The sequence below is a fragment of the Centroberyx gerrardi genome, chromosome 5 (genome assembly GCF_048128805.1).
Source record: "Centroberyx gerrardi isolate f3 chromosome 5, fCenGer3.hap1.cur.20231027, whole genome shotgun sequence".
NCBI classification, from domain to species: domain Eukaryota; kingdom Metazoa; phylum Chordata; class Actinopteri; order Beryciformes; family Berycidae; genus Centroberyx; species Centroberyx gerrardi.
Window position 1 is genome coordinate 22,189,765 of NC_136001.1, and position 27,699 is coordinate 22,217,463.

A 27,699-nucleotide genomic window follows, 5' to 3' on the forward strand; every position below is an offset into this window, starting at 1 on the left:
AACAAGAGAAAGTGAGAGAGTGAAGGGACTGGCTTGACAGGAGTAATGTAGCTAATGCTATTTTGTACTTTTTAACTCAGACACATGAACATTACTGTAAGCTGTAGAGTATGTAAACTTCTATTGATAGTATTGTGTTATTTATTTTTGTATTACTTTCGACCCATTAAATTAGCTGAAATTTGAAATTCACTGGAGAATACTGGCACCTTTGTGTGGTTGTCATACTTTTATTTCAAGGTTTCATCGCTCATCTATATCCTTGAGTGGAGAAGGCATCATAATAACTAGGGATAGATTTTGCCATCAATCTGTTTGCTATTACATGCTCAATCACAGTCCTCTTTGAGCTATGAAACAGTGCATTTATTTTCATTTAATGCAGTGTTAAAGTGTTTTTTTTCTCTGTTACATAGAGGGAAGTTTGAGAATTAAAATGTGATCTGACCAGAAAGCTTTTGTCCGTCCTCATTGCAGGAGTGCGTCACACTGTGAGCCGACAGTGAGCCTCCTCCTCCTCTCTGAGGCAGAGCCGAGTGCATCTGCAATACAGTTTCCTTTTAGAACTTAGTGTGCAAGTTGAAACTAACTTCACTTGCACTATAATATTAACTACTGCTGTAGAGTGTAAGGAAAAGCTATATTAACAACTTTATTTGTCCACTTTTAAAGATGGAGTAAAAAATAGCATAACCTCTCTCTCTCTCTCTCTCTCTCTTCTTTTTCTTTTTGTGTTTTACAAGACTACAAATAAAAGAAGATCAAAGTAACTGTGAAAGGTTTCATGGATACTCGAGAATGTCACACTGGGGTGTTATACATTAATAGAGGGTGTAGGTTTGGTTTTGGATCTCCTTAACACTTAACATCTCTAAAGCACATCTCTAAACAATTCTCTAAACAAGATTTTGGATTTATCCTAATAGTATTCATGAGCATGCGAGGAGGGTTTTGTTTTTTTTGCTCATCTGCTGAGAGTTTTTGTTAAGTGATGGATTGCAAAATAATTCTGATCATGCCCCTTTCCCAACATTTGTGTGGATCAAATCCCTCCAGTAAGTGTATCAGCGAAATACAGTATTTCTAAAACTTCAGATAGCCCAAATAACTCCTCACTTCAGGACTGAAATTGCTTTAAAAAAATATTGTAAATGCTTATGTCTCCTGTTATCTCAATCCACTAACCTGGACATTTCACAAAGATGCCATTGTTTTAAAAAAAAAATCTTGAGATAAAAAACAAAAAACAAAAAAAAAACAACCACAAAACTAACAAACACTTATAACATAGTTTTGTCTCATTTACCGTTTTCTGAAGCTGCTCCACAAGTACAACCTCTTTGAATCATTCAAAATGTATTTCTATCACTCAGTCCTTTTTTGATTCATATTTCTTTTATAACTTTTTTTTACATTTAGAATAAATTTAATTACTGGAAAACATGGAAGCCCAGTGGGGGGGATGTTTTGTGGCTGAGCAAAAGTGAAATCTGGTGCCAGGGAGTGGATTCTGGTGCCAGGGGAGAGCTCCATAAGGGTTTTGGGTGGTATGATGCAACGCTGTGTGTCTCCCCTGCAGCCTAAGAGCAGCCACATCTATCTACCACCATTCCCGGGATCTTGCCGTGGATGATCTGCTGCTTGTCATTGAAGTAGAGCATGTTAATGGGGGACATCTTGGTCGGGGTGCAGCAGGGCCCGGCGGAGCCTCTGGGGTTGGCGTGCTGCACCAGGTGGGTGTGCGGGTATTTCTGCATGAACATGTACTCGCACTGGCCGGAGCAGTAGTTGGCTTTGTAGCGTTTGGGGGCGATGATCCAGTCCCAGCCGAAAGCCTCGAAGTCCACCGTCAGGGGGTAGCGGCAGCAGCGGGACTCGGTGGAGTGCTCGTCGCAGTCCAGGCCCAGGTTTCTCCGAGAACGTTTGGTCGTCTCGAGAACTTTCACTTCCAGGAACGGCTGCTGGAATCAGGGGGAGGAGGGGCAAGAGAGAGAGAGAGAGGTGGTTATAAGAGAACACTAGCAGTGAGGAGACTGAAGTGACCACAACACACAAGCCATCATCCAAGTTTGGGCTCCAAATCTTAAAATAGGACTGATATCAAAGAAGGAAAATGTGCTTATTTGAAAGGCAGTTAATCATTTTCTTAGAATTTTGTTCACCAAATTTCAATTTTCATGCTAAAACTATCTATAAGACATTGCTGCTCCAGGACTACAGGAAAATAAAGTGCGCCCCTGTTTCTTACATGGTCCCACTGGGTTTGGATTGCCTAATTCCTTATGACAGTGTAACATTATGCAGCATCAACTGTCAACACTGAAAGTGGAGAGCAAATGAAGACACTCTTATGACTTCTTGACAAGAATATTCATGTCTTATTTGGGTTTTTTTAGATCATTTTTAGATTCGATTTTCATCAAATCTTAGGTTAAAAACAGAGCAAACTGTATATGAAAGGATGATTTCTATAGATGTCCTGTGGCTGTCAATCCATTCATCATCCCTGTAAAGATGATGCTAGTGTTAACAGGAGATGTACGCACACATACAGCTTAATAATCACGATGGTTTATTGTTTTTCACTGTAAGACCAGATCATTTTCATTCTGTTTCATTCGCGTGAAGTGAATGGGAGCTGTCTGAGTCTGGAGGTACACACACACACACACACACACACACACACACTCACTCACACTCAAGTTCAGCTGACCAGTTCACTGCACAGGTCTGTGTAGACTACAGTGCAATCAATGCAGTAATTAGGACATTTTTTTTGCCTACATGTGTTTATGTATGACATGGATGTAGAATGAATACTATTCAGATCCATGTACCAGCTAACCTGTCTAAAAACTCTTACTGGATTTTTGCTGGAATTGACTATAATGGTTTATCTGTAAGATTAGTGACTTAAGACACCAACATACTGCTACAAACTGCTTATAAATAGTTAAATAATTGATTAAATAATATTCTGGCACTCTAATTTCAAGACTGCAACCATCACAGACAGCTAGCCTTAATCAAAATGTGAACATCTGATGAGAAACTAGTATTATGGGCTAGTTAGTCTGTGGAAAGATTTTTTTTGTCCTGGACCATGGCACTGTCTTAGCATGAAGAAACAACATAACACTTCCAGCCTCAGTGCATGTACTTCTACATGGCAAGGGATTGCCCCATCTGTTGTCTAATTTGGAGCCATACTGATATTTAATCATGATATAGCCTCGCTTTCAATGAGGAGTAAAGATGATGCAATATGGTTAGAATACAAGATAAATTAATTTGTCTTTACCCTGCAGTAATTTCTAAATTGACGGTTAGTGATTTTTAGAAGCCCCCTCTTAGGACATTTTAGAGACATAGAAAGTTTTTGTTTTTGCAGAGCTGACACCAGCCTCCTGAAGGCCTTTTGCTAGAAAATATGGTTTGACACCATTACCTTCAAAATTGACTCCCTTCAAGTAGTTCAACTGCTTATTCTTAGTGATACTTCTGCTATTGAAATGCATCGGATTGCTTGTATGCAAGTAGGCTAGTAATTTCACACCGAATTATTTTGCACTAAAAAGCTGACAGGAGGATAGTCACAGTTTCTCAACAATAAAAACTGGTGTAAAAATGTTGTGAATGTCATTAGAGGATGCTTGATTAGTAAACATTTCAGTAGCCTTTGTGGAAAAAATAAGCAAACCCCTATTCAATATCAAATAAAATCGAGTAGTAATCGAATAAAATAGAGATGATTGCTCCACAAGTTAGTTACAACAGCACCCTAAGAGACTGTGCATTTCTATCCTACGAGCTACTTTATTGCATCCATGTTGAACCCCAGGTGTAAATCAGTCCCTGATTGGACGTCTAGAATGAAAACCAGCAGGACTCTGGGTCCGAGGACCAGGACTGAGAACCACTGCACTAGTTCCCAGGCAGGTAGGTGTAAATGAAACACAGTCACAGAATTGCACTAATAGTAAAGCTTGACTGTTTCTGCACACAACAAATTTTTTCCATTAATTCCATGTCATTTTGCAACTCAAAAGTCACATACAGATCACTGTAATGATCACTGAAATGTTAGTTGTGATCCAGTCAGGTCCACTGCTAAATGGTTTGTGCAGTCAGCATCTAATTTGAGCAGTAACCATGACAACAGAACTGTTTGATCCTTGATTTGCTACTCAGCTTAGTACTGTCTTTACATCCAAGCAGGTGAAGGTGGTCTGCACTAAGTGAAATTTACAAACTACTAGCCACTAAACCAGGAAAAAGGATTTTACACTTTAGCTCTGGAACAAACGTATGCAGCTTGTGCAGCCCAGACCTGGACCATAATTGCTTCAACTTTGGCTTTGATGTACTGTAGGTACATCTGATATTTTTTTATTTTTATTTTTTTTTAAATGCACCTTAATTAGCTTTTTACTGTGGCAGTTCTCTGCTGGAGTGCTGAATGCATTAGTGGCTAAATGATTGACTGGATGTCCGAGTCTCAAGCAGCTACAGCGATCATGTGCTCGTTTTAAGTTGTTCACTGGTCTTTTGTGTGTTTAGTGTGGTTCTTTCAAACTAATCTTCCAAATGGGTTTGATACAAAAATCATCATAGCAAATTAGCCCTGATGAGTCATCCATTAACAACATGAAGTGGGATGATATTTTAGGCTCCTTGCTCAGAGCCTGAACATCAAGTCAGTCACTGAGCCAAAACTGTATGCCAGACCCTCACATGATGTTGTGAAGCAAAGCCTGACAGAACCAGTAAGATCCATAGTAGAAACCTGATGTTAGCTGTTTGAGCTAAAGCCAACGCTGAAACAGTGACGGTCCACAATTCCTCTGAGGCACTGTGAGTGACAGATTACCCTTTAAGGAAACACTTTACTCAGATTACTGCTGTTAAATAAGATTTTACCTATTACTGAACTACCGATTCACTTGCTTTTTCCACAAATGGTACTAAATTCTTAACAAACAGTAAATGCATGGTGCCTGAAAAACTCGTTATATTTATATATTCTTATAATTGACGGATGTAATGATTTACTCATTGTTTTCACCAGTTTCTACTGATGAGAGAGATTTTATAAGTTAAGTTTTTCATTCTAATCCTTCAGTGTTTCATCTAATCAAGTTTGGTTATTTTTCCCAGTGGAATGAATAGGAGGTCTTGACTTGCATGAGTGTTGCTAACAGTTGCTAACAGCTACCAATTTTTCCCAAACTAAAAGTCAAACACCTGGATGGCATGAAAGGTTTCTTAATTAGTCGTTAATAAAATAAGCATCTTGAAATTCAGAAGCCACACGCGTTACATTTCACAAAAACATATGAATGAATTTCTCCAAACTGATGAAATCATTTAGCTTTTCAAAGCAGTAACACAATGCTACATTTGAAGTTATTCTTAATGGTCAAACTGTCCATTTCTAACATGCATGGCAGAGCCGACCCTCTCCATGCTTGGTTTGATCCATGACCCAGCAGGTCATCTGCAGGCTACCATAACCTTGACCTTTGGGCAACGCAAGAGGATCAAATATTTTACTTCATCATGTTTATTTTACAAAGCCTTCCTCTCCCCACAGTGATTCCAGCTGGGCTCGAGCACAGTTTTTTGTGACGCATTCAAAAGAGGAAATAAGCCGAAGGGCCATAGGGGTGAGACCATGTCAGCTTGGGCTTTAGGGCTTTTGTTGTAGAAAAAAGGCTCAGAGGATCAGGGAGAAGGGGAGTTTGACTCTTTCTTTGCTTGTTGTGTTTTGCTTTATTTTTGTATACATGCCTGTGTCTCTGATCTTTTATTTTTTTTCCCCTTAAGAATAACAATGCATACTGCTGTGTGCTCAGAGTGCAGCGATTTATTGGCCAAGACACCAGAGCTGACCTCTGATACGTGTTGTGAAGATCTGACCCAAATTACCACTTAGTAAACATTTGGTGTTGCTTAACTGGGATGAGTGGCCTACATAATTCAGACGTAGATGTTGTATATAACAGTCAGTGCCAAGTTACACCGGGGTTTCAAACTAGATTAATGGTTCACAACTGGTTTTGCTTTGAGACCGAAATTTGACCTCATCCATGAAGTCACATGCACTACATTACATAAACGCAGTGATTCTTCACTAAAAAGATCATCAGAGCAAATATGCAGGCCTAGGCCAAATCACTCTGAGCCTAGTGGCATATGATTTGTGTACATTGGTAAAATCAAATTCACAGAGTTTGAGGCCCAGGAGCATCTCCTTGATGTGAGACTTCATGGTTCACTGAAGCCTGATGTGAAAACGGGTCTTGGAAGTATCCAAACCTTTGATTTCTTTATAGAAGTTTGGGACAACTGTTTGTTGGGCTACAATTTGAATACCAGTTTAGTATTTGCAAGGCATTGTTTTTAACTTTTTTCCACAACAAAAGCCATTTGAATCTTGTCAGCATTAGCTTTCAATACAATATTGGTTTAGCCTAAGTGTGGGATTGTAAAAGGCCAAGCTGTGTTGAATTAGTCAAATTAAATGAGCTTCACAAGATTTTCAGTTTTCCCCATCATTTGGAAAGAAAAAAGGGCCAACCTGCTAGGCACAAAACAATACGGTGTGCTGCTTGTTGTTGCAGAGAACAAAAAGGATCAATATGCACCTTTCCATATTAAGTTTGGGATTTCTAAAATGCAAACATGACCTGAGAATATGTGAGCCATTGCATATTCTCTATATCATGCATACACTTAATCTGTAGGAGATTAGGGTATGTGATATGGCGATAGCAAATGGTAAAGGCTGATGCAACAAATATAGGTTATACAATACACTTTTCTTTTCTCTCCACTGTAGGCTCATAATTGGACTAATTTAGAGTGGCCATGACTAACATGTTAAAGAGAGTTTTATGGTGATAATATTTAGGGTTGGAAACATGTGGTGCTTCAATGCATGATAGGTTGACATACAATTTATGATGTCTGCTGTCTGTTTTAAAATTCAAATTCAAATCAGCCACTTGAGGAATGAGATTAAATAAGGATTTCTTCAATGTTCAGGAGCAAGTTTTGTATTTCGCTTGTAAGTTTCAATTCGTCATTTCCTGTAGGAAGAGAAGATGTCCCACCAGTGACCGTACCCCACACCAGAATTAAATTTGAGCAATTCGGGTGAATCCTCAGCATCTCAATTAGGGGGGATGGGATGCTCTTCTCTTTGTGGCCGTACTTTATGATTTAGGCTGATAAGATGGGTGTAGTTTTATATAGAAATCTTGCCTAGTGCAGCTTTAAGCCATTTGTGGCTATACTGAAATTGCTGTCATTATGGTGCATTATCACTGCTTTGACCCTGCTGGAATACAACTGCAGACTTTGGAGAATCGGGCTTGTAATCGTAAAGTTGCCAGTTTGAATCTGGCTGGGAAAATCTGGCTGGGAAAATCTGGGCTGATAAAGTGAGTAATGCGTTCACCAGCAGCACCAGACTGGTTGTACTGGGCAGCTCGCAAGTGTGAAAGCCTGGAACTGTGTAAGTGTGCAGCAAGGCGTTGCTGAAAAAGAGCATGCACGCTCAGGCAATCCTCCCTGTACAAATAAAGGATAACGACATATAAAACATAAGTTGGGAAATCCCGAATGTCTCCTGTTGTTTTAATGACTGTTTTGAAAATGAAGACTCCTAAACACTAGTAAAACTTGCCTGAGGAGTGACCAGCCTCTTTTTTCTCTTTTGTCTGTGACATTCCCAGCAGTCACAATGAACCAAAAAATACTATTCAGACAGGACAAGAGAATAAGGACAGGTCACTTCCAGGACCACCAGTGGCCTCTGTCTTCATCTGACTTAATTGACTAATTGGGTTCAAATGTAAGAGAAGATGCTTTTCTTTACAACAACAATATTTTGTTGGTATTGTCTACTGTTAATGCTGCAACCCAAGATCCAATGGTTGAGAAACACTGGATTAGATGTCATGTTTCGCTGCACAGCTAAAGTAGCAACTGCTTTTCTTGAGAGGCTTACACTTTCATCAGTGCTGCAAGAGTTTCACAATTCAAGTGAGAACAATATCACTGCCATCTCTCTGTTCCCCATGACTATTAAGGTTGGAGTCAATTCCAGTTCAGTTCAGATGAAGCTATCAGTACATATTGTATCTACTTATGTTTTCAAACCAATCGTTTTTTCAGGTTTTTTGTTGCCCCCCTTCGATTGGAATATCAGTTGGCATTCACATTATCTGATCTGTGATGGAAGTGACTCTTGTGCCTAAACCCCCCCCCCCCCCGTCTCCCCGGGACAGGTCTGAGGGTCCTTACCAGCCCCTCCTCCCCAGGCCTCAGCGAGGTAACGGCCAGGTCATTGCCGCTCTCATCAAAGGCGTTGATGTCGATGCCCCAGTTGGTGTGTGGCTGTTTGAACCAGTTCTGCAGCACGTGCTTAAAGTCAATACTTTGCCAGTGGCCCACTCTGGAGTTGAGCTCTATCTTCAGGGAGCGGATGCGGATGTGGCGGCTGCCCTGCTCCGTGACGGGCTTGAGTCGGAGGATCTGCAGGTAGACGGTGGAGGTCTGCTGAAGCGGTCGCAGGTACACCCACAGCTGGGCCTTCAGCACCTTGGTGAACATCAGCTTGGGGCTGAATTTGAAGAAGCAGCAGCTGGGCTTCCCGTCCACCTGGACCAGCGGCTCCGCTGCAGAACAGAGGGGAGTCACGTCAGTATATATTGTGGTCATGGTCCTCATACAAATAATACATTACATTGCACTTGCACTTACTGTGAAAACATATAGAAACCAAACACTAACATGTTTCACCCAATCAGCCACACCATTAAAAAATCCCTTGAGATCAGAAGTTAATTCATCAGTTTTGATCAAGGCTCATCATCCAAGGCTTAGCATTTTGTTTCAGCGTGTATGACAAAATAAATTTAAAGTGGTAATCCACATGATCCACTTCCCAGAGATCAGCTGTCAATCAGTGTGGCCAGAAGCCAGTAAGTTTGAGTTTCTGTAGGTGGCGCTCTTTTCTTTGTCTGTTCAGCCATGGTGGCTATCACTGCTCATGCTGACTACTCAGTTCTTCTTCTGTTTATTCCAAACAAACCGCTGTTAGTTTATGTCAGGTTGGTAGGAAAGACCAACCCGACATCGGGTGTTTAGAACAGCAAAAGTAAAAGCTTTAATCAACTTCAAGTCATTTTTGGCTTTTTGGTTACAGAGTGTGTCACTGAAACAGACAGGTCATAGTTTGGGATCTGCCTTCTTACACCTTGGGATTGAACTCAGACCTGTGGCAATCAAAAACAATAACATACACTTATCAGCCTTTGTTGATTTACAACAACTGTATCCAGCTGGCTAACTCCAAAGAGACTATCTCACCAAACCATGTATGGGTATTTCAAAGTAGATAGGTTTATCATTAAGGGGTTGTATTGCATGGAGTCAACAACAATGTTGAATCAACAATCTTCCCTCTAAACCCTACATTACAACAACCCCCAGCTGGAGAGAGATGGGTTCAGCTATGTATTTGAGTTAACAGGAACAAATGAACAGAGACAGATGTATCCATGCTGAGATATTCCCCTGAAGAACCCACAAACCATCGCACTCAAATACATGTGTTGTTAACAACTACAATGACGTCAGGCCAGATAACTGGAAAGGATCCCATCTAAGACAGCCAAGTCAGGGCATTTCAAGATAAAAGTGAGTTTACTCCCAAACAGTTGTAACAGTTGTTGTCACACAGAACAACATCACCCAACGTTTTTCTGTCTTTTCTGTGCACCTACTATGGAATTCAGACTTATTGGTCCAGCCCTCCTCACAGAAATGATCTATTACTGAAGCGCAGTCCTTTTCCTCTCTAATACAAACATATATTTCACATCAAATGGTGGCCAGTGGTGACGGCACAAATATTTATGGCATATAAAGACACTCTGTTTCCTGTAATGTAAGCAGCTTATTTCTTTCCAAGAAATGGCTCTTGGTTGTTGGAGAAACTGTTCCCTATGAAGTGATAACATGTCGATTTTTGTTTAACACAACTGAATGGATTAAGGAAGGTTGTGTTCATCTTGTAGCTTAGTATTACATTATTGTCAACGGATGGGAGATCAGTTGCTTTACGTATACAATTCCTATTTTCATGTCCTGTGATGAATATGGAAAAGAAATTAATAAAAATGTAATATACACCTTCAGTTTGAGGTATATACGTTTCAGAGTAAATAATAATCCAATCCCAGAGTTATTTTGGATTTGGTTGAGGATGCAATGCTATCACACTGTTGTCCCACCTTAGTTGTTGTACACTATATACTCCACAACTGAAACATGCAGTTGTAGTTGTAACTCACTAGTACCTCAACTCACTCTGAGCACTGTTTGTGGGTAAACTGAGCCGGAGTACCATCCTCTGTCTATCTGATCATATTTGCAACATCTACAGGAAAGACACTGGTTATCATATGAGCACATGATCCTAAACCATGAGGGTTAATAGTTTAGTATAAAGACCGGGGTATTTGCCTATCTGAAAAAACAGTCTTTACAGTTGTTTTGTCAATTCAGTCAGGTTAGATCTGTGATTAAATCAAGGTTGGATGAACAGATACATTTGCATATTAAAACAAGGATCAGTAATGGTGGCCAGTGGCCAGATGGTAACCTTAGATTCCCATGGGTCAGTCATAATGAAATGGTTTAGCCTCCCTTACGATAAGCAATATTAAAGCATCTAAAGTTTTTACTAGCTGACACTAGAAATATATTTGGGGTCTGGATTAGGGTTTGTGTCAAATGACACAAGGAGTGTCTTCAAATAGGCAGATTTATTCCTGTCATGATCCTCAGCCCAGGGTTTCTCTATGATTTGCACCACATGTCAAATCTGCACAGTGGTTCATTTACATAGACCTCCATCTGAAATAATGACATCCATCCATTGCATTCATACATTCATTTCCATGTAAAGCGTTCATTTATTAAGGGAAATTTATTCTGCCTCTATCTGGCATAATAATGTGCCAACTGAGTACAATAGAATATTTAATCTCCCTATTTTCAGAGAACATATTTGATATTGTGCAACTCAAAGATTTAAACAAATAAAGCATGTTTACTCTAATTTATCTTAGAGAAGAGTGTTGTTGTTGCTCCATTTAAAAAAAAAAAAAAACAGTATGGACCTGTCAATCATTGCTAAATCTGAGGTTGCTCAGGCAACCTGCAAATGCTTCCTGGGTCAAAAGGTTATTTGGCACCTCAGCCTAGTTAAGAAATGGGATCAGGGGTCAAAACCGTCAGCCCTTTTACATCTCCGGGGTGCTGGGGAGGGGCAGTCCTAATAGCCAGATTGAGTTTGAAGGTCAAGGTCGACCCTATGGCAATGGTAATATGTCTTTCTTCACAACACTCCTTTTCACCAGAGAATCATCTGAAATCCCTGAAATACAACAGAACTGAATCAGCCACAATTTGTTTTTGTTTTGATTAGGGTGGAGACTCTCCAGCCAATAGTGATTTGTTTATCAAACCTCCATTGACCAGGAGAGAACACTGCACAGGGCTGTTTTTTACACTAAACAAGTGTTGTAATTGAATTATGGGCATGCATAGAGGGATATGAATTCACTGAGGTACAGATGGACTATCCATTAGAAGAGTCCAGGCCAACATTGAATAAGGGCCAAGCCAGGGACAGACGTGGTCCTTCAGCCTGTATTTCCAGGGACAGTCATTAGTGAGTGTAAATTATACAGTGTCTCACGCTGGACAAACAATATGTCAATGTTCCTTTTGGTGGGTTGCTGGGGTCACAGCAATTAACGTGGGTGGTGTTGTGTTTGCTCATCAGCACCAAACTGGGAATGAATGATTCTGCAGTTTACTTGGGGTTTACTTGCGATTACTATTTGTTGTTGTTGACCTAGGGTTAGGTCCTAACCCTAGACCTACGCCAGCTATGGCTTTGCAAACAGTTTTCATCGCTTTCACTGAGCTCTAGAAAAAGAAACAACGCACCAAACACTGCAAAGCTGAAACAGTTTCACGAGGAGAGGCCTACCGTGAGCACCGACCCTCTAAAGGAGGAGTAATCTGAGAAGCAAGGTCTATACACCGTGATCCAGTTAGGACCCCAGTTATTAAACACACATGCACAACATATGAGCTACGTCATGCTAAACAATGACTGCATTGATAGGTGAAATCAATTTGTGCCTTTATAGATCCTGTAATTGAACAAGTTAAGAGGCAAACCATGCAGTATGAATGCCTAGAGCTTAATTACACCCTGCGTCTTGGCAGAGCGTTCCACTGGTGCTAAATGAGCAAGGCTAGCTTGTAAAGATCAACTAAACCAACGGGACACTTAATCCCCCACCTGAACTCGCTTTGCTCCTGCTGCCATGATGCATTACTGGTGAATGGAGTTCAGAACTTTACAGCCTGTAGGGTGCAGTACCATTTATATGGCTTAATTTCCTGTACAGTTTGCTTTGTTATAGCTCAGTGCTATAACACTCTTCATTTTAAACCTGGGGTGAGGATAGAAATTCAGATTTTGCACACAGCACCACCTACTGGAGCCATAACACTTGCTCCTCTCCTCCAGCACAGTAAAGCTGAAGGTGAAGATAATAACTAGTCACTTAAAGAATACTCCTCTTATTTTACTTAAAAACTAAAAACAAGGAAAGTATGGACAGAGGCTATGTTTTTCCAAGGGAAACAGGGTTGTTTGGTTTTCCCTCCCATGTTTCCACTGTGCTTCATTATTACAGCAGCTTATTTCCCTATGGTATAATTGCAGCATATGCAGCACATGAATTTTACTGCCAACACACAGCAGGCCTGCAGGTGAGACTATTGAACATCTGGTTGACTCCCTGGGTACCTGTGTCCCATAGTTAGCCCGAGGCCTTCTATATGTTCATGTAAGGGGAGACTTATAGAGTATAAGGGTTTATTCAGCATGCCATCTGTCCATTCCAATACCACTGAGGCCATTTCAAAGTGAACCACTTTTTAATAACCAACTGCAGTAATATAACCATGTGGTACACGAGAATGTAGCCAGCAAAACTAATGAAAACTGATAAACAGGAGCAGCTAGGGTAATGGTTAAACAGTGTAAAAATTTTATATTTCACCATTAAGTATGCCTACATCTTAAATGATATCTGAAATAGGGGAGATAAGCATATTTCTTTGACTCCCACAACAACACATGAAAGATAGAAAACACATAATAGAGCCACAGTGAGTTCACAAAGCCTCCTGCTTGGTCTGATGAAGGCTGTATCTGTGCTGGTTGCTTCTTGTACTTCCCATCTCTCAACTTCAATAATAATGAGCAACCTCACTATGTTCCCAGCAGCAATGATAAGCTACCCAACAATAATCAATACAACCAATTTGCAAGCATATGGGAAAATGCTGGCTTGAAAAACAAGAAAATGGACTCACTCAAAATATCAGGCAGCAAAGTTAAAAAAAAAAATCTTAACATGCGGCTTCTGTGAATGATGCTATACAGTGAATGATGTCAGACGGTTTGACAGGATTTTATGAACTCACCATTAATTTGTCAACAGATGTTTAGCATAGCATGTTGAAGTTTTATTGTGTTTTGGCTTTGAAAAAAATGACCATCATAACCATAACTAGCTCAGAACTTTGAAGAAGTTTCATTAGATTGTACTATTTTATCCAAACTCATGAAAGATGTTGGCGTGCGTATGTCGCCTCTGTTTACATGTGCAGTAACATATGCCAATCAGGTGAAAATACGCTGCTAAAATGGGCTGGGGAAAGAAATGGTCATCTATTGTTAATGTCCAAATGGATAATGCATAATGGTATAAACCTAGATAGGGGTTTCATTTGCATATATATCTATATTTTCTTTTCTTAATGGGAAATGCAAATGTGCCATTTTGTGGCGAGTGTGTGTTTGGGAGCCTTAGTGTTGAATAAATGTGACTCTAGGGTATCCCCACGCACCTCAGCATATTAATCATCGTGACACGTTCACGGCCCTTCTAATAAGACAGGGGCCACAGTGCACCCCCTCAAACATCCCATCCCACCCCAGCCCCACTCCCTCTTTGTCTCTTGGCCAGTCCCAAGGGACAGAAAGGGTGGTGGGGGAGGCAGGGCTGGAGCAGGGGATGGAGGGGGGGTGTGAAGTTAGACCCCCTCATTCAGAACCCCTCCCTTGGGACAACGGCAGGCACAAGACTCCTATTAGGACTGAGCACAGTAGCCCCCCAGGAGCAACAAAAGACACCTCCTAATGCTCCCTGTTCTAGCTCAGTGAACACACACACACACTCACACACACACACACACACACGCAAACATACAACCACACATATACACACAACAGACACATCGGCTCCAAACTGACTGTCTTCAGAACAGAGATAGGAAGATTATGATAATATATATATTCATATGTGTGTGTGAAAATTGTTACCAGAGGAACATGCAGAGACGGCAGGACAGGGGCAGAGAAAGATAAAGAGTGAGCGTGCAGTGAACTGCAATAAGGTGGACAGCTGGACAGCAGGCAGCGTGCCGGGGTCTTACTGTGTGTGTTTGTGTGCATCCACACATAAATTCAAGAGGTTAATGTCAAAGGAACGTTTTCTGCATGTTCTGCTGTTTCCAAAACAGTCAATTCCCAAACTTTTCCCCTAGATAAATAGTTCATAAATGTCTATCTAAAATCAAGACAAACAGAAAAATAAAGAAAATGTCTTTGATAGATTTACAGGCGATATTTGAATTGATGCATCCAATGCACTATGTTTGGCTGCTTTGAATTTATGATATGCTTCATTCAATGTGTTATTGAATGTAACTTCTCTGAGTTCAGTATTTGCCTCAGGTTTTGTTTTAATAAAAGCAAGAGGAAACTCCAAAACAACATTTAACCCATTTAGCAAGAGACTCTCATACAAACAGCTGAGCAGAGTCTGTTCTTGTGAAAATCCTCATTTTTGTACCTTTGGATTTTCGCCACTGATGATATCATCATGATTCAGTCCACCCCATCAGCCTTTGAAAGTGCTACAGGAAAGAGGAAGGCAGTGCAAATTTCCCACTCCCCCACCTATAGTGGGTGAGCACTGCTGTTCATTCTGCAGATGATGCTGAGTAAAGTGAATAGGTTGAGCAAGACTGAAATGAGAGCATGTGTTGTTGCTATTTGGAAGCCATGTGGAGCTTAGCTCACGCCTACTGGAACATGTTCATTTATAAAAGCCTTCCTTGCATATTTTACACTCCTTTGCTTCCCTGCTTATTTTTGTCACATTTATATTTTCATCAACAGCTGAAACCTGCAGCCAAGAGCAAAACTTGAATCCCAAAAAATAGTCAGTGCACACTCAATTTTCATTGCACACACCTTCCTGAAACCATTCCATGCCGACTTAAACTTGTCTGTCCATCAACTGAATCATCTGTCGGGTTGACAGCTATCACTTGTAAGACCACAGTCAATACAGTGAACTGAAATGTGTCTAAAATTAAAGAGCACTTGAGTTTTTTCCCATATCATGTTTCAACATGACACCAACACCAACATTATCCAAAATGTCCTGCAGTGTGTGAGTCAGTATGGCGTTCAGTTTGGTAGTGACCTGCAGGGATGTAGAGAGGTGATTGATGGACAAAGGAAGGAAGAGAATAAACAATGAAGAGGCTTGTGAGAAAAAGTAAACAAGACTATGCTGTGTCTCCATTTATAGGATAACATGAGCATTTCAGCCCATTACACATTTAACTACTTTTTACACTTATTTAGGCTTTATTTAGATGATGTAACCTCAAACACATCTAACACTTCCAGTTTCCTCATTCACAGGCCGACCATATGTCACCAAGTGTGGTGATAATGTGCTGCGTATTTGACTGATGCAGGGTTCTCCAAGCTTAAGATAACTATGGTTATTATAGCTGGAATGCAAAATAAATACACTCATTGATAATTCTACTAACTAGTTACCATCATTAATTTGTGGGTGAAATTTAAACATAATAGGATCCAGATCTACAAAAGCTCCCTATTGCATATTTAAATTCCCTCTATAAACAGGTGCCTGTTGGCGGTGCATGATAGCGTGAAAACAAATCAATACATTATTCCCAGTATATTGATATCGATATTATTATTACTGATCAATTAGTACTCTTAAACATTTACCTTGTATTGATATAGGTCTACTGCACATAAATATAGTGTCATAATGTTCAAGAGTTTATCTGTGATCACCTTTTGTGCCTCAGCTAAGATACGCACACCTAATCAGTCTAGTTTACATCATACACTCTCTGATCACATGTAAATCAGTTAAATTACTATGAGATCATAGACAAAAGTCAGGTCTAACAGGGTTATGCTATACCTAGTGCGAAGAAAAGTTGGATAAACAGTTAATTCATACTGACAGTACACTCTGTTATGTCGAGCATCACCCATAAGATAGAAAAGCACCTACATCAAATTTACAAGATGCTGTGTCATAAACAATATTGTATCACTGTTTTCTAGATGGAAGCTGGAGAATCTGGGACTGGTTGGGGCAAATAAAGTAAAAAATGCACAGCAACCATCTAACTCCATCTAACTTGTGTGAATGTGAACGTCCAGTGTCTATTTTAACTTGGGTAGAAGCCTAACAACTGATGAAAGACAGATAGGATGCTGATGCTTCAAGTGTGATTGAAAGAATAATATACAGCGTAAGAAGGCGATTAAAATAAATGCAACCGCTTCCTCTCTTGTGTTTATTTAAAGCTCATAGCAATTTGTCACAGAGCAGTGAGTGACAGGGAGAGAAGCTCAGCGCCAAAATAAAGCATATTCCACTCCGGCATGAAGCCATTCACAGGACAAGAAACTGTTTCCTTTTGCATAGATAGGTATTTCTGCATTAGTATAGCCTCCACTGTAACATTACCAAAGGACAATGTTTACATCCATTTTAAACTTTATAAATGCACCATAATCAGGTAGGTTACACCACTAGTAAAGGCTACACATATACAAGGCCAAGCAAATCTGCAAAACTGCAAACCTGTGCTATAGCTGAAACCATGATAGCCACAGACATTACAGCAGCTATCATTTGATCATATAATCCGTCTGCTTACGTTATTACTGATCAATACAACGAGCATAGCTAAGCCAACATGCAAACTTTGCAGCAATGTGTTTGCAATGCAAAACAATGACAGAGAAGGAGTTTACTCAGAAACGAAACCTAAAACAAAAAGAGCTTTCAACTAATGTGATGACTAATGTCATCACCATGGGATAGCCAAATTGTTAGTTTTTCACCTGCTTGCACGGACAAAGCTTGCTCTTCTCATCAGTCAAGCAAGAAATAGTGAAATTAAGCTAGGAGAGACATTCAGAAACTGTGAGTCTTTGAATGTCAACTGTGAGTTGACTTTCAAGTCCATCGGCCTGTAGCGGAAGGTTAGCATCTTACACGTTTTGTCCAAAAGGTTGGATTTGGAGACACTGTTGGCTGTTCTCAGCTGCTCTCATGGTCCAGTTGGAACAGAAAAAAAATATGTTGGTTTGATTTTGTTTATTGCCTTATTTCATATGGCAAATTATTTCTACAAATGACGATCAGCTCACCCACCTGCTTGTTTCAGAGAACAAACCAAGCATACATGATCACTTTCTGAAAGTCTAGATGACCTACACCAACACATGTAGCCAATGACTAACACATTTTGACCTTCTCATTAGACTCCACCTTGACCTTTATGATCATGTCCCTCTTTTCTGGGACCCTGGTCACTGATACATTTTCATATGATCAGAGTGTGCAGAAGTCTATCCGTTGCCCACAATTACATGTTGATGAATGGCACACTCATGGGATAGGCATAGTGACAGATCAGAGTGGTACCTGAATTGTTGTTGGGACATTATATGAAGCTGCCTTGCCCACATCATTGGTGTGTGTGTGTGTGTGTTTGACAGCAACTATGAGAAGGGATGGGGAAAACAGTGATTTAAAACTGAGGGCGCACACGTTTTATCTAAGGGTGGAATGCACCCTAATTCATGTCTAATGGATTATCTGAGACCAGCTCCATGACATTACACCTGTGCTGGAAATCATTAAATCATGCCTTTGAGCCTAACAGGTAAGCTGCACCAAAATCTTAATTCATGACATGACTTAGCATAAGAACACCTTCTAGCCTGTGGGGACGTGCCACTCAGCTTCTCTTTCTTTTTTTCTGGAACCTGACCAACCAACTCATTTCCCAGCTCAGTATCATGTAAACAAAACCATTACCAGCACCCTTTCCAAATAATATTTCCAAAAACTTTTGAGATGCATGTGTATTTGTATTTTTGACATATTTTATATAGAGGCAGCTTCACAAAAAACATCAATCATAAACCACCATAGAACATCCTTGACCTAGAGATAAGCAAGTAAGAGTCGCACTGCTCATCTGTTTTTAGCTATTACCATACAGACAGGAAGCAAGGAGAAACTCACTTAACTCACATGATTTTGATCGCCTGACTTGAAAAATAAGGAAGCGAAATCAGCATAGTAACATGCAAGCACATTTGATGGTACTAGACACAACAGGAAGCAGCCAGGGCTAAAGCCGCAGCCATTATGATTAGCGATTTTATTTGACTTCTTCTTTCTTGACTTCTTTTTTTAAAGGTGAGACAATGTAGATTACTTGAACTATTTCCATTATACTTGTATTTGAATCTTTTTGCACCAGGCTTGGCAGCAGCATGACTGAGTCTTGTTTGGGAAATCTAGCTTTTATAAACGTTTTGTGCAGATGTCATGGGTCAGTGTTATTGGTCACAAATACCCAATTAATATTTTTCCCGCCGTAAATACTAGGTAGGGGGAGAAACTCACAGGCACCTGGATACAGTCCTACTTGAAGCTGATTGGCTTTCAATTTATTACATCAGTCGAAATTCTCACTCACTGAAACTTTTCCTCTTTGCCTCCTTCCATTGACTTTGCATGCATTTCTCTGCCTCTACATTTTTTTTACCTTCAGTCAAACTGTAGCCGAGCTGGTTAGCCCGCTTTCTCGCTAAGTCTACCAGCGCAACAACACTTAAACAAGCATGTCATTGCAGCATAGGGGACAATAAGGAGTGTGTCATTGCAAGTAAGGTGCACAAATAAATCAATCAATCATTACTGATACATTTAATGCAGCTAGTCCTGCAGGTTCCAAGCTTGCTTCTTAAACGTGTTAATTCGCTACACATGCACACACACACACACACACACACACACACACACACACACACACACACAAACGCACACTCTCTCACACAAAGACCACTGACTACTGACACCACCTCAAATGCTTCAAAACTGCATGTATGTAAATTAAATACTTCTTCCTCAAAGTCTTTCAGTTGCCCACGCTTGGCTTTTGAAAAAACCCTGAAGCACACTGAAGGGACCCAAATCTCTCAGGGCCTCAGCCAAGGGTTTTCACTTAAGACAAAGTTAGTGTGACCAGATCTTGCCAACCAGGGTGCACCCACCCACCCCCACCCCCCCTCTAGATCACAGTTGTTAGGAAGACTTTTCTTTTATCGTATTTACTCAGCAATTTCTATACAACATGGAAGTATCTATCTTTCCCTTCACAGGCTTCTGTATTTCCCTCTGTGCTGTACAGCACATAAATCAAACCTGGCTCTTGTCCCTAAAGAACATTTCGACGTTTGGACAATGCGTTTTCCATAACTTCCATAATGAACTTCCTGAGGTGCTATGGGCATGGCAGGCGGAAATGCAACCACAGGTGATGAATATAGCAAGAAGCTGCTCTCACTGCTACAGAAAAGAGGCTAATTAAATTTTCATGTGGATAATCATGAGGTAATCCGCTGTTAGCTGCGCATCTTTCCAACACAGTGGTTTCCTCGAGGGACCCAACATTATGCCCATGCAGCATTTCCTTTGCTTAAATGCCTTTCAGAATTAATGGACTCTTCCATAAACAGATCCGCGGCTCCTCACACCCGACCACACAGACCCTGAACGCATCCATCAATAATAATCCCCTCAATGATCTCCATTTTATCTTCTCACTCCTCTCCCCTCCTCCTCACTCATGTTCCTACACAGGGCTTAATTACTGGTGTGAAGTAATTATTTCCTTTATTAGTGAAACGTAACATCTGTTTCAGGTCTTTTTAATTGTACCTATAAAATCCTTCCATGATTTCTGTCCCTTTAGGATAGGACTGGGCTGCTTGTTGCTCCCTGTGGACTCACTCCCTTCTGCCCCTCCACCCCCTTCATACCCACAGCATGGGCCACAGTGCACCTACCTCCATCACAGTCTTTGAATTCCTTTTAACAAGCAATGAGGAGCTCACTAGTGGACACACACACAGGCGGTGAAAGCAACGCACTCAGGTGGTCTTTATTACCGAGACATTTATAATCCAAGGAAACGCAGAATGTCTTTTGTCGCACAGCGATGCGCTTCAAATTGACATTAATGTAGTCTTACGTGCGCACTCAGGACTCCTCGGTGTTGTATTTTTGGTAAAGCATGCATTAAATTCTGAAGCAAGATATTCCCAAATGCCTGGAGAAAAGAATGGCTGGAGTGAGTGTGGTACATGGGAGCGTGGGAATAGGGGAAGGAGGGTGGAAGGAGTGAGATTCCTGAGGTCCTGGGGAAATTTTGTCCCTGTATTAATAGACTTTGGTCCCTTTGAAATTTTATTAGCCATAAAGTTGACAGCATGTTGTGCAATTTCTACAGTCCTACAGAACTTTCTTACGTTTTTTACTTCTTTTTAAACAAACCAGTCGTGTCAAGGTGTCCAAACAATTCGTCACCAAAGTTTATCTTTCCCTTGAATTCCCTCAACTGATGCGAGCAACTAAACAGGGAGAACAGGTGTCATCGTCAAACAGAGACCTCCATGGAATGAATAAATCTATAAAAACCTCACATAGTCATCAACTTCCAGCAAACACTGGCCAGTGGGTTGAAGACAGTCCGACTTCTGCTGGTCTGTCCTTTTAGCGCTCTCCCTCTTAATTTTTATGGTTCCTGCACCTTCAGGAAATGACCCTTTTATAGGGTCAACACTATAAAAGACTTGTTTTTTTGTGGGAGTGGTTAGTGGATGTGTGTGTGTGTGTGTGTGTGTGTGTGTGTGGCGGGGGATAAGTGTTCAAGTTACTACCGGTTCGTCTTTGCTGCCAAAGAAAGAGACCCGATGAGGTTAATAGTCTCCTCTTCCAATATATCACATAGCTGTGAACTCTGTGACCCTTTTTGTCAATAGGAGAACTTTTCTCTGGAGTGTGTGGTGTGTGTGTGTGTGTGTGTGTGTGTGTGTGTGTGTGTGTGTGTGTGTCTGTGCGTGTGTGTGTGTGTGTGTGTGTGTCTGTGTAAGAGTCTGTATGTGTCTGAGCATGTGTGCACATGTAGAAATATATACACTCATACCTCTATATGTGTGTGTCAATGTACATTTTTACATATTCAAGAGTGTGTAAGTGTGTGCTTATACTGTACATGCCTAGTGTTAACGGTATTACATAATAATATCTGCATGGGTGCTGCCTTATGTTTCACACAGTCAGGATGGACCAGACAACCAAAAAGTAGGTATGAAATAGTTCAAGTAATTGATAGGCAGTTGAGGTTTCAAGAATTGTCAAATGTACATGAAGAAATGTAGAAAATCAGATGCTCTACATCAGAGTCAGGTCTGTCCTTATTCATTCCATTAAAGGCATAGTTTTCCGTTCCAAACATTCAATGATCTCCCACTTATGTTTTGGACACATTGCCCTGTCCTTTCACTGAAATAAAACTTAAAAATGGAGAAGAGGCTGGGAGGGAGGGTAAGCGAGTGCTGCTCTCTGCTGGAGTGTCTGCTACTGGGCAATCGCAATATGATTGTCGCGGTACAGAAATATAGCTTTCTCAAGACTGGGATAATTAAAAAGTCCCTGAGATCTTGCACAACAACTGATAAAACCATAAGAACTGCGGTCCTGGTCCTCAGAGGTCAAACTTGTTTCCTATTTGCTCTGGCAGAAAGTTTTGGTCAGAGTATTTTCAGTAGTTATCTAGCTACCAAGTAACTCAATTTAATGGCTGACTCCAACTTCCGGACATATGTGGTTAAATAGCATTAAGGTGTATAGAGAGAGAGAGAGAGAGAGAGAGAGAGAGAGAGAGAGAGAGAGAGAGAGAAAAGGAAGGGGAGGTCATTGATGGAAGAGGAAGGTCTGGTCTAAATGCCATGGACAGGTGACAAATGAGAGACTACTGGGGTCAAATCCTCACCCCACCTCAGGCAAGACAAACTGCAACAAAATACACACTTACACACGTATGCGTTCTCACACACACACACACACACACTCATGCACACACACACACACGCACACATACATACAAACACATAAGCAAACAGTTCAGCTCAGGTATAAAGATATATAGATTTGGGGAAAAAAATCCAACAAATACGTCACACATAAATACATTAACACTCGTTCACAATGCTGCACCACAAACTGACACACAGAAAGCTATTAAACTGCTCAAAAACACTTCATTTCATATGCATGAATAGCGAGCTGAATAGTTACCTTCACAACACACTCTATGGAGGGAAACGTTTTAGTACATAAAGTGCCGCACTACGATATAAATAGCTCTACTTTTCCATGAAATTTCATAGTAATTAGAGACCAGGAAGCATGGACCCTCTCAACCCCCACTGCGGCACCCACGTACCTTGAGTGAATACTAAGAAGCAACTCTGGCACAGGTCCAGTTCAGTATGTACTGTGTGAACCCACATGGCCCATCAAAGGCAGTGCGCACGACCGTGAAAGGGTGATTGGGTTCGAGGTGCGCAGGGAATAGTGTTTGAAGTCCTCCTTCTATCAGAGAGACAGAAAAGGCACTTTTAATCCCGTGGGATCACTAAGGCGCCACAGGCAAGAGAGATGCACTCATTCTCTCAACTCTTCCACGAGTACCAGAGAAAAGAGGGAAGAAGAGAGGGGGCTAACAGGGAGGAAGGTGGGGGCGAGGGGAGAGAGAAGTAGCAGATGATAAAAACTGCAGCTGATGTAGAGGGATGAGGCAAACAGAACAGAGAGGAAAGGAGAGACCTGAATGAAGGTGAAGTGCTTTACCATGACAGTTACAGCAGTAATGTCATTAACTCCTCTGGCAGGCATGAGGCAGAATTAACCAACAATGGATTGTAATCATATAATGCCTTTCTACCTAGAGGAGCTATAAAAGCACTTTGCATGGTGTGTGTTGTGTGTCCTGTGTGTGTGTGTGTGTGTGTGTGTGTGTGTGTGTGTGTGTGTGTGTGTTTGGGCGGAGGAGGAGATGGAGGAGATCAAAATATGGTTTGAGGGTGATCGTGATTTCTCCTGTAATGGACAGGTTAGAGAGTCAGGCAGCAAGCAGACACAGGGGTTTCAACATGTCTGTGTGTACAGGTTGACAGAGTATAATCAATATAGGACACATTAGTAGGCCTATAATAGAGAGATAACAGCAATTTATTATAGAGTTGAATGGAAGACATGCATGTCAGTGTGCATATATGTGTGTTTGTGAGTGAGAGAGAGAGAAAGACAAAGAGAGAGAGAAAGAGACTGGGAACAATTCTAGAAAAGGGTCAGCAAATTAACTTGACGCACTATGACTCTCCTCATCTAAAGTTACTGCATGGAAAGCATGTCCTGAAAACAATTACCAGATAATGCAAATGGTTTTACTACAAATTTACACAAATCAATCATCTGATCATCTGATTTGTGCTTCCATGATTCAGCTGTAAGATGCAAGACGTTACTCCACTGAATCCCTGAATCATGTACTGAACAGCATCACTCATATCTGTGCAGAGTAAAAACAAGTCTCAAAGCACTAAAGTCTTAAGATGTTTAAGTTCATATGAGATTTGTGCAAGTGATAATTTGATAAGTTACTATGGCTCAGTAGAAAGAGTATTGGAAGAGAAAAGAAAGATAAATCTCATATGGCATTTCAGCCTGCAACACCATGTAAATTTAAAGTTATTGTGCTAAAATCAAACAGACAGGTGGGGCTTGCAAGACAGATTTGGAGGGTTTAATTATATATAGCCGATGTATTCTCCAAACTAAATAGGCTACATTTAGATGAAAAGAACGAAGCAAAGCACTTAATGCCCTTTCAGCATGTAGAGCCAAAACTACAAAAGCTAAGTCGATGTATGTCAACTATAAAACATGTCAGTGTAGGCAAAAAAAAAAAAAATGCAATTAAAACCTGAGAAGTTCATTATGCCATCGCTCACAAAGTCTGACAACACATGAGGCCAAAGTCGCCTCCACACAAGCCTATCTTTGTTCACTCGTAGAGAAAAAACTGATTATTTGGAGGGTATTTCATCCGCCCTGTGCAGAATATATTATGTGTGTAAATGTTGTTGAACCCCGCGATTCGCCAGGAAAAGGTCACACACTCCCCTCGACCCCGAGTGATTCTCTGTCTTTGTGTACTCGTAGTGAAAAAAACGAGCTGCGCCTATAAACTTCGCATTTAAAAGGCAAGTGCGGTCGAGGGGGGCCGCTGCATGAGGGAAACAATGGCAGCTTTTTGGACACACTTTTTCTCACTGCGATGAACAGCAGGGAATCCGGTAGAGCCTCCTATAAAAGACCGATAGAGCACAGCTGCCAGGGTTCAACTGCAATTTTATAAAATGTCTCTCAGGGCCTGCGGTTTATCTGCAGATTTATGTCCGCAGACCTTATGGGAAACTATAAGTGGGCAAGCAAGTTGTTAGAGGGGCCTCGTGACGTGACCATAACACCAAAATTTAACATGGGGCCTATGCAAAAAAAAAAAAAAAAAAAAAGATAAAGTCGCAAGGATGCAACTGCCAACCAAATGTTGCATTATCATTATTGATTTATGCACTTGACATTCAAACGTCTGTCATGCGTCCGTTCAAAGTCAAACACAAAAACACCGTGCATGACCATTTGAAATGTAAAAGTTTAAACATGCAGCCAGCCTGTCTGACAGCACTGCTGCACTGGAGGGGTCAGCATCCAGCCTGGCCGAAAATATTACACATCCAGTCTGTAACCCTGCAGGCAGGACTGTGTTGCCAGGTGCTCAACATAGCCCTCCATCATCATCATCATCATCATCATCATCATAGTCAAGACAAAAGCAGTTCAGTTAATAGGCCATAATGGACCAATCTGCGTTAAAGTGATGAGGCTCTTTACTGATTATTGATTTATCAAGTTCACACATGATCCCTATTTTGACAGCCGTGGCTAACAGTTGACCTGGGCCATTTGTCTAATTTTATCAGTTCACTAGAGGCACAGAGTGGAGCCACGCTGCTTGACCATAATAATCTCAAAAAGTAGGTTAGGTCACTCCAGTAGCTCGACTGTCAACACAGGACACAGGCCGGAGTCATTTCAACCTATCTGCCACATCAACATGCATTTAGAAACAGTCGCTCCCAGTGTGTGTGTGTGTGTGTGTGTGTGTTATTTTGTTGTAAACTGTGACTCACGCTCGGAGGCCATGGTGATCACGGACTCCGTGGTGGCGTGATACTCATCCTCCTCCATAAACTCATCCTGGGACGACGCGTCTCCCTGGAAGTCATGATGGTCCAGGAGCTGCTGGAGCGGAGGCGCCTTGGGCAGCAGCTGATTCACCACCTCCCGGCTGATGTTGGGCGCCTGCTTCAGGCGCAGCTTGCTCAGGATCTGGGACTTGATGGTCTCCAGTCTCAGGACTTTGCTCTGCTCCCTCCAAACGCACGCAGAGCATTCATGGGCTCCGGCGTCCTCGTCCAGGAGAGACAGCCCGGCATCCGTGGGCATCTCGCTGGCCGGAGGCAGCAGCAGATTGGGCTCATCGCTCCCCGACTGTCCCAGGGAGATGAGCACCATCAAGCACAGTAAAAAGTTGTACCTCGGCATTTTCTCGGTTTATCCCGTTATATGCCCTTCTCTCAGATGTGTGCCGCTACTTGCCTTATCCTACAAAAGGTAGGCAATCAGTGATATTCATCTATTCCAATGCGATCACTCTTAAGATTTTTAAAGCAGGAGCTTTAGCAATAAATTAAAACAAAAAGTGCGTTCCAGTGTGTCGGTAGGCTGTTCTGATTGAAAGTAACCAATTATCTCTCAAATGTATGCATAGCCCGCTCACATGTAAATGGTTGTTTTGGGGTCCGCTATTAGATAACAATTTAGTCCATAGAGGTGTGAATGTTCAGAAGTGTCACTGAAAAATGTGCAAGTGCGGTCAAAAAGGGGCTCTTTATATATCTCCGCTGCCCGGTGTCGTAATCCGTCTCCATTGGCTAAGATTGCAACAAAAGGCTTTTAGGTCTGTCACCAAGTCAAGAGGGATAGAGCGAAGGGAGGGAGGAAGCACCATTATGAGAGTATAAATCTTCTTACAGTACAGAAACAATGTCGCAAATTAGAGATATAGCCCAATTAGGTTATTGCGTCATGATGATGACAGAAACTAGCCCGCTGCTCCTGTTGTTGTTGTGTTGTTGTTGTTGTTGTTGTTGTTGGTTTATACTATAGCCTACTGGTGCTGTTGAATAATGGATTCCCCACGAATTCCCCACATGATCCCCTAAATTGCACACAGCCTATCAAATCGTTTCTGCTGCATTTTAGCAAGAAGCCAATTAACTTCACGCCGCAGTTGCAGTTAAGTCTTTAAAATGTCATAGATGGACAGAAGAAGCTCAATAAAACTCAACCAGGGGATTCAGAAGTGGTTTGTCCCAGGATCCTCCAAACTTTACATCGGGTTTTGACCATCAAGCAAGGCTATGTCAAAACTATATGGTATAATACAGACTAGGAAAACAATTAGCCTATACGTTTTCTCTATAAAATATGTGCTTTAACCTGGGACTATTACGGATTTTAAAATGATAGACCCATTAGCCATTAAATATGACAATGATAAAAGGCTGGTTGAATGGCTTTGGTAATCCTGCTACACGTCCTTGGAGTAGCAGGCCTGGATACAATCTTCTTTTTGCAATTTATATAGGCCTATTCAAAGCTAAAATTATAATAATCGATAAATCGAAAAGTAATCGATAAATTTAAAGTAATGGAAGTGTCATGCATTGCCAAAGAAGCGTGCTAAATGCATAGGCTATAGCATAGGTTAGTTTATTCTTCATTGACATTTTGGATAATGCAATTTTCGGGTTTACAGGATGCATCACCTTTCATCTGTAAGCCTTTGTGCAAGACTAGTATCAGTTAAAGAGCTTCATCTTTAAACGTAGCCCAACTGCAAACCATTAAAAGATACTGCATTGTATTTATGACTGTATTTATGCTTAGTGAAACTTGTAGTATTATTACTGTGCCAAATTTCTAAAAGTAAAATTTGCACTTCTTGAAGCAATGAGTTGCCTGCAGTCAGTGAGGCTTCAGTGACCTACTACTGTCCTCTGCTGGAGGAACTCACAGTTGCAGTTGCTCAGTGCAGTGTAGAGCAGGTTGTGTTTAAGATACTAGTTTTCATGTGAGTTACATCCATCACTCCTATGGTTACTGGGGTCAGTTTCACCATATGGAATTT

At 41.1% G+C, this 27,699-nt stretch overlaps 1 protein-coding gene across 2 annotated transcripts; it reads right to left on the reverse strand.

Annotated features, from left to right (window-relative positions):
* Nucleotides 1–1,580: 1,580 nt before the first annotated feature.
* On the reverse strand, nucleotides 1,581–26,051 carry LOC139921028 (growth/differentiation factor 11-like). 2 transcript variants are annotated; one of them, XM_078283751.1, is made up of 3 exons: nucleotides 25,637–26,051; nucleotides 8,311–8,684; nucleotides 1,581–1,958 (listed from the first exon to the last, which is right to left on the reverse strand). In XM_078283751.1, the coding sequence occupies exons 1-3, from the start codon at nucleotides 26,049–26,051 to the stop codon at nucleotides 1,581–1,583; spliced, it is 1,167 nt and encodes a 388-aa protein (XP_078139877.1). The 2 variants fall into 2 exon arrangements, with proteins under 2 accessions (XP_078139877.1, XP_071767276.1); XM_071911175.1 differs by having other exon boundaries at nucleotides 1,581–1,961.
* Nucleotides 26,052–27,699: the final 1,648 nt, after the last annotated feature.